The 6,820-nt window shown below is 34.3% G+C and overlaps 1 protein-coding gene across 2 annotated transcripts; it reads right to left on the bottom strand.

The window, feature by feature from the left end:
* Nucleotides 1–2,482: 2,482 nt before the first annotated feature.
* On the bottom strand, nucleotides 2,483–3,970 carry LOC111478834 (CRIB domain-containing protein RIC10-like). Of its 2 annotated transcripts, none has more exons than XM_023123324.1 (6): nucleotides 3,893–3,970; nucleotides 3,486–3,683; nucleotides 3,306–3,409; nucleotides 3,126–3,219; nucleotides 2,681–2,848; nucleotides 2,483–2,573 (listed from the first exon to the last, which is right to left on the bottom strand). In XM_023123324.1, the coding sequence occupies exons 2-5, from the start codon at nucleotides 3,541–3,543 to the stop codon at nucleotides 2,700–2,702; spliced, it is 405 nt and encodes a 134-aa protein (XP_022979092.1). In that variant the 5' UTR covers nucleotides 3,544–3,683; nucleotides 3,893–3,970; the 3' UTR covers nucleotides 2,483–2,573; nucleotides 2,681–2,699. The 2 variants fall into 2 exon arrangements, with proteins under 2 accessions (XP_022979092.1, XP_022979091.1); XM_023123323.1 differs by having other exon boundaries at nucleotides 2,681–2,869.
* Between the last annotated feature and the right edge of the window lie 2,850 nt (nucleotides 3,971–6,820).

Below are 6,820 nucleotides of genomic sequence, written 5' to 3' on the forward strand. Positions count from 1 at the left end.
TTTTTTTTTTTTTTTTTTTTTTTTTTTTTTTTTTTTTTTTTTTTTTTTTTTTTTTTTTTTTTTTTTTTTTTTTTTTTTTTTTTTTGTGGAGATTTGCGCATCTAATATTTTCAAAACTTGTGTGAGTGTGTGTGTGTGTTGTTTTTTTGGTGAAGATCGTAGAAAACTTAATATAAATATTTGTTGGGAAGAAAATTGAATATTGGGGCAGTGGAAGGAGACAGCTGTGTCCCGAATACATAAATGTTTTTTGGTTTGGTTTGGTGTGGGTAGAGAATGCATAATTATTTATTAAATTAGGACCCCAAGCCTCCTGAATTCCATCACTCTCCTCTGCAAACTGTTTCATCCAACACTATTCAGCCCTAATCTTAATGCAATGGTCCCCGGTTTATCCTTGATTAATGTACATATGTATTATTATAATACCTGAGGCTAACACCCTAATCGCCAATCATTACACAAATATTTTTGTTTAAATGGATGGAGGGTAGAATGGGCATATGTTTTATTATCATCTTAATATTTATGAAGAATTTATGAATGTATTCAATATTTATGTGTAGATGATGATAGAAACAAGGAGAAAATGATATAGAAGGAAGTGGACGGCGGGAAAGAAGACGACGGGTCTCTCTCCTCTGCCTCCTCCGTCACATCGGACACTGGTGGTTCAGCTTGTCTTGTGTGGTCCGAAACCCCAAGCAATCGGAGAGAAAGCGATGAATCCATGAATTCGGCGCAACCATCGAAGCCATACCCCCATATTTCAAATCCCATATTATTCCACAAATTGCTCAACACTTAACTCCATTTTCTTTTTCCATTAGAACGAGAAGTACAAACAATTAGATAAAGACATGTCTTCTATGCTCGATCTTTATGAAAAATATCATCTTTTAATTTAAACAAGGAGTACGCTCGAAGATGTCATAAAATAATTGCTAAAAAGGAAAATGATGGTGTCGTTTGAGGGGAAAGTGATTTTAGATGATTGATATATGTCTTTATTTATAAAAAAAAAAATGAAAAGGAAGGGAAATGGAAATGGAAAGCTTGAAATTGAAAGTTGATGGGAAACATAGTCCGACATGTCGGCAACATGGACGCAGATTAATTCCAAAGGAAAAGGATATTGAAGGAGATTCTTTAATAAATAAGAGTATATATATATATATATATTTATTTATTTATTTAAAAAAGAAAAAAGAAAAAAAAAAAAAAAGAATCACCTGAAAAGGCACAAGTGAAGCATCGAACGTGGGCTCCGTCCAGTTGAATAGAAGTTTCACCATCTTTCTTTTAATTTGTTGATATTTACGGATCACCCAACAACATTCAGACCCAGCATTTAATTAACACCCTCTCCGATTTACGCCTTTTTTTTTACTTTGAAGTTTTAACCCCCCAGGTATCGCTGAAATCCCATTTTTCACCATTTACCTTTCCAAGAGATTTCAGCACTGTGAATACTATGGTAATTATTATGTTGATTTGACGTGACAGATCTTTTATTTTCCAATTATCACTAAACCTTCAATTTTTAAAACCCACTATTTAATAGCTACTCCAATAAATAAATAAATAAATAAATACACCCACTGTTGTCGTGGTGTGTACAGTAGTTGGATTTTAATTACACTCATTCAACTTTAGTTAATTTTAGAAATATATATATTTCTTAAATTTTAAACTCAACAATTTAATTAGGTTTTGGCTTCTACTTCCAAATTTCTATTCATTATTTACAAAATATTGGGCTATAATTTTTATTTTATGAATTTTTATTTTGTTGAATTTTAAACGAGCCTCTTTAAGGCTTATAGAATATTCAAACAAAGTATATGACTCTAATAACATGTTAGGAACAACAAATCTCTAATTTGAGTCTAAGTTTTAATAACGTTGTTTTTTGTTTTCAATAATGTCTCATACTAATAGAAATATATTTCTTGCATATAAGCCAATGTGAGACTCTTCCAACAATTTTCAACAACTTTATAGGTAACATGCATCGTCCACACTCTTTGACTCTTATTGGTTTGGGTCGACAAGACTTCCCAATGAGTTTGTCTTAGTACCCTTCGTTTAGTTAAACTCATTTGTTGTAGAAAGGAAATCTAAGAAAAGGGCAAGAAAGATTTTATTGGTATTAAATAGAAAAAAGAGTTTGAAAACAAAAGGTTGACAAGATTGAAGATTGTGGATTGTGGGAAGGAAGGAGTAAGGAGAACACAGTAAATATGGTTCTTCACCACATTCAAAATATACTGTTACACCATCTCCCTCTTCCATCCACTTCAATAAATAACCCCCCCCCCCCCCCCCCCCCCCCCCCCCCCCCCCCCCCCCCCCCCCCCCCCCCNGAAGCCACGTGGGGGGTAAATATAATGCACCCCACCCCATACTTCTACATTTTATTTGGGCTCAGTCCCATCTAAACTGAACATGGGATCGGGCCTCCGAATTCACTATTGGGCTCTCGTCGGTTGGGCCTGTCCACGGAGTTCACTCCAACCATCATCCATGTTGCTGCCTTCTGTTTCTTTTTAAACAATTAAATAATTTAGTTCCTAAAATGGAAACGAAAAAAAAAAAAAAAAAACCAATAATCAGAGATTTTAGTCCATAATTCGGGAAATTTATAAAAGTGAATATATGAATTGGAACAAAACCAAACCAAAAAGTGTATATTTATTTCAGGAAGGTTTGGAGTTTGTTGTTGTTGAGTAGGAGGAGGAGGTATGCTTGCAGCTCTTTTTTTTCTTTGGTTTCTTTGGAAGTTGTGGCTGCCCAAGCTCCAACGATATGTCCGACGCCGATTGGTAGCCTATTGAAACATCAAAATCTGCCCATCCGACACACAAATCTACATTAAATTTGGTCACTACTGTTAGATGAATACGACTCTCCACAATGATATGATATTATCTACTTTGAGCATAAGCTCTCGTGACTTTAGTTTTGGTTTGGTTTCTCCAAAAGGCCTCATACTAATGAAGAAAGTATTTATTTGATTATAAACATGCGATCATTCTCTAAATTAGCTGACGTCGGACTTTCATCATTGAACAACAACTTATCCTTCCAAACTTAAAACGACTAGAAGTTAGTTAGTTACAGACCTTGTGAAGGAGTGGACCAATGAGACAAGGCAGTTACAGCAGTTGCACTCGAATCTCTTCCTTCACTAACCTCGCCACCTTTGAATTCCTTGATCTGCGTTATTGGGATCAACATAATTCTTGGGAACAGCAAATTTATTTATTTATTTATTTTTATTGAAGAGGGAGCAGAGCATATACCCAACTAGGGGTGGAACCGGATGGCGATGAATTATCCAACCCGATGTGAGATACATGCTTCACATCGGTCGGATAACCAATTTCCATCTCGCGATCTTTCATTGCTGCAATCGTATAAACTTTTGAGTTTAGTGATAGTTTAATAGGAGGAAAATTAAAAAAAAGAAAAGAAAAAATTACCGAAAATATGCGTGACGAATTTGAAACTTTTGTAGATTCCTTTCAGCTTAGAAGACATGGTTGAGAGAGGAAGTGTGATGGAGGTAATTCTGATAGCATTTGTTTGTTAGAAAAAGAATGGGAGAATTAAGGTGGAACAGAGGAAGGAGGGAAACATGGGTTTCATTTTGAGGATGCAACAAAACCCAGATCATTGAACTGCAAAAGATTTGAGTATGAGCAAAGTTGAAATTAAGAGGAGAAATGAATGATATTATATTGAGTGCAGGGTGGCATTTGCATTATAATACTTTTTAAGCTTACGTCTTGCCCTACCAAATGGATCTGAATTAGTTGTGAGTAAACAAATTGTTATAATCTTTTTGTTTGATTCCTGAACGTGTTTTAATTCCATATTTCGTGCATACCATATGGATAACAATGAAATACTCAAAACTCGGAGTTAATTGAGTTTGGGATTTTGGTGGGTGATTGGAAGCACGTCGCTGCAATAATACAAGTAAATAAATGAATATAAGTGAACAAATGAAAAATAAGAATGATGGTACCCACTAAAGAATTGCACATACTAAGATCATCTTCTCCTTCAAATCAATCGCCATTCGGTCCTGATATGGGAAGCATGATTTGTGATATTTAAACTATATATTAAAAGTTTAGTGATAGCTTGATTTGTATGGATAAAAGTCTAATTTATATACTTCATTTTTGGCCTACATATGTTTTTATTGAATTTATGTCTTTTAATCTAAGAGTCGCAATCCTAGAGCTTGAAAAAACATAGCCACCGAGTATAAAAGAAAGTCATAAATCTATTAAGGTTGAACTTTTAAAACTCCAAAGATAATGAAACCGAGACTAAAGCGTGGAGGTGCAGACAATGTGTTGGGTGAACCCAGCAAGATCCTATTGACCCGTGGGTATTGAACATAACATAAACCGAACAATCAAAAGCAGATTCAACAAAATCAAAGCAATGGACCCCTAGGAATTAAAAAACATGTGAATGAATATTGTTGTTGAGTATTATTGAGAGAAATAGTCCCATAAGGGCTAATTAAGAAAAAAATCATGGATTTTACAAGCAAGGAATATTATCTTTGTCGGAATAAAACTCTTTGGGAAAACCAAAAGTAAGAACTTAAATTCAAAGTAGACAATATCATGTCTCACTGTAAAAGTTCGTAATTCTAACAAAACATACATATAATAATCACGTGCAAAACAAAGGATCGAATGCAGATTCAACAGAATTGTAGTAATAGGAAATTCAGTTTCGTGCTGGACAGGAAAAAGAACTCACCAGGGCCACATTCCCACACCTTTATATATATAGATAATTCATGAACACCAAAATAATAGGAATGCTATTAGGATAGAATGAGCAAATATCATTAGGGTATCAAGGGTACCTTAATAATTAGCTAGGAAATTTATTATTGGAGATTTGCTGTAAATAGAGTGGGAGTGAAAGGATGAAGATATGATATCAAGAGAGGAAGGATCCAAGTAACTCGAATTACTTGGTAGTTATGTTTAATGTATTTTCTTCATTGGCCATATATTCCCACGCTTCCTATCAAAATACTCCATCTAAACCAAGCAGAGATGGAAGGAACCCAGAGCATGAACAGAGATGTCTAAAAGGAACAGGTAAATCTAAATCACAGGTATAAAATCCATTTTGTCCAATCAATACTTCTCCCAAATGATGGGAAAACATCAGTCTTTTCGAATAAAATCTTCTGAGTTTAAGCGCTCATGAGGTTCTAGTAATCAAACATGGTTGAGTTCATCTGAGACAGTTTCCAGTTCTGGTAAGACAGTAGTTTCAGCAAGGCAAACTAGTACAAGGAACGCGACTAATCAACTGATGATAAATACAAAAATCGTTGTGTCAATCAAAAGCTATAGATCAACACATGGGGTAACATCTTCCAAATAGAAAACATGAGCAAATATCAAGAACCAATATGGCTCATATCCCGCACCCTATCTCTTTGCAAGTGTACCCATTGATCGATTGAGGATTATTGGGAGTGAGTCACACGTTAGTTAATTTAGTGGAAGAACATGGATTTATAAGTGAGGAATACTATCTCTATTGGTATGAGATCTTTTGGGGAAAACACAAAGCAAAGCCATGAGAGCTTATGCTCAAAGTGGACAGTATCGTACCATTGTGGAGAATAGTGATTCCTAACCTGATCCACATCAATAATCATAGTTGTACTGCTAGGATCCTATTTATCTGAAATTTTACTGCGATTGACCCAATTGATACAGATCCTATGATGCAGTTACCACCAAAACTTCAGAATCATAAAGACTAGGATAATGATAAGCTTCCCCTCCTAAAAACCCTCAATTCATCTCAAAAGTATAACTAAACACATTTTTTTACTACCATTCTGTATTTGAACCTTAAGTTTCATATTCATAGGCCAAACTATCTAATCATACAACATTTGTTCTCTAAAAACTTGACCAATAATATCGCAGGGTATCTGAAGACTTGACCAATCTTTGATATCCAGGGTAGGTGTTATGGTCAAAATTCATGTCTTCAAAGATATTTAAGTTTATAATTTGAGCGTTTAACCATTGAACCAGCATAGGATGATTTTGTAGTACTGGTGATTTCAAATTCAACACCATGAAACATAACATGTGACAGAGTAAAACGATATGTAAACAAGATTTCAATCAACCACTTGAGCCAACAAGAAAAAAGTTTTAACATTAACTCGGTTCGGTCAAGCTATAGTTCATCTGAGACAGATTTCAAAAGTAATATCAAAAGAAGCAAGCTCTCTATAGGATTGACCCATCGATTGTTAGCCAATAAGGCATAATATACTATATCAAAAAAATATGCAATAAGGTATAACATAGATCAAAAAAAGACCAAGGCATACAAGATGCTAACTATAATGCAATCCTTTCCCAGTGACACAATGGGATCAGAAAATAATGTGGCTGTGGATAACACTGACTATTGATAAACGTTAAATCACCTGATGAGAAAAGAGCAAGCAATTTAAAACATCAATTTAGTGTAAAATAATCTATGAAACCAGGAGGGTGAAACAAAGACATAACATATTCAAAATATATATGCGCTGTCATTGCATTTGCTCATCAAAAGGAAAAATGGAACAAACTAGCCTACCAATTACACAAATTCAGGACTGTGAGCTGATCCTACTTGAGAATTTTGTAATTTTTCTGGAAGAGAACGTAATACTCGGAGAGTAAGGTAAGGAAATGTATAGAGAAGCATTAAACTAGAAAAAAAAAAAAAAAAAAAAAAAAAAAAAAAAAAAAAAAAAAAA

The sequence above is a fragment of the Cucurbita maxima genome, unplaced genomic scaffold, assembly GCF_002738345.1.
Source record: "Cucurbita maxima cultivar Rimu unplaced genomic scaffold, Cmax_1.0 Cma_Scf00004, whole genome shotgun sequence".
NCBI lineage: Eukaryota > Viridiplantae > Streptophyta > Magnoliopsida > Cucurbitales > Cucurbitaceae > Cucurbita > Cucurbita maxima.

Excerpts from the sequence above, each read along its gene's own strand:
- LOC111478834 (XM_023123323.1), bottom strand. The coding sequence starts at position 3,543 with ATGTCTTCTAAGCTGAAAGGAATCTACAAAAGTTTCAAATTCGTCACG. Across the intron at positions 3,410-3,485 it reads ATTCGTCACGCATATTTTCG|CAATGAAAGATCGCGAGATG; the intron begins GTAATTTTTTCT and ends ATACGATTGCAG. Across the intron at positions 3,220-3,305 it reads CCGGTTCCACCCCTAGTTGG|ATCAAGGAATTCAAAGGTGG; the intron begins GTATATGCTCTG and ends CCAATAACGCAG.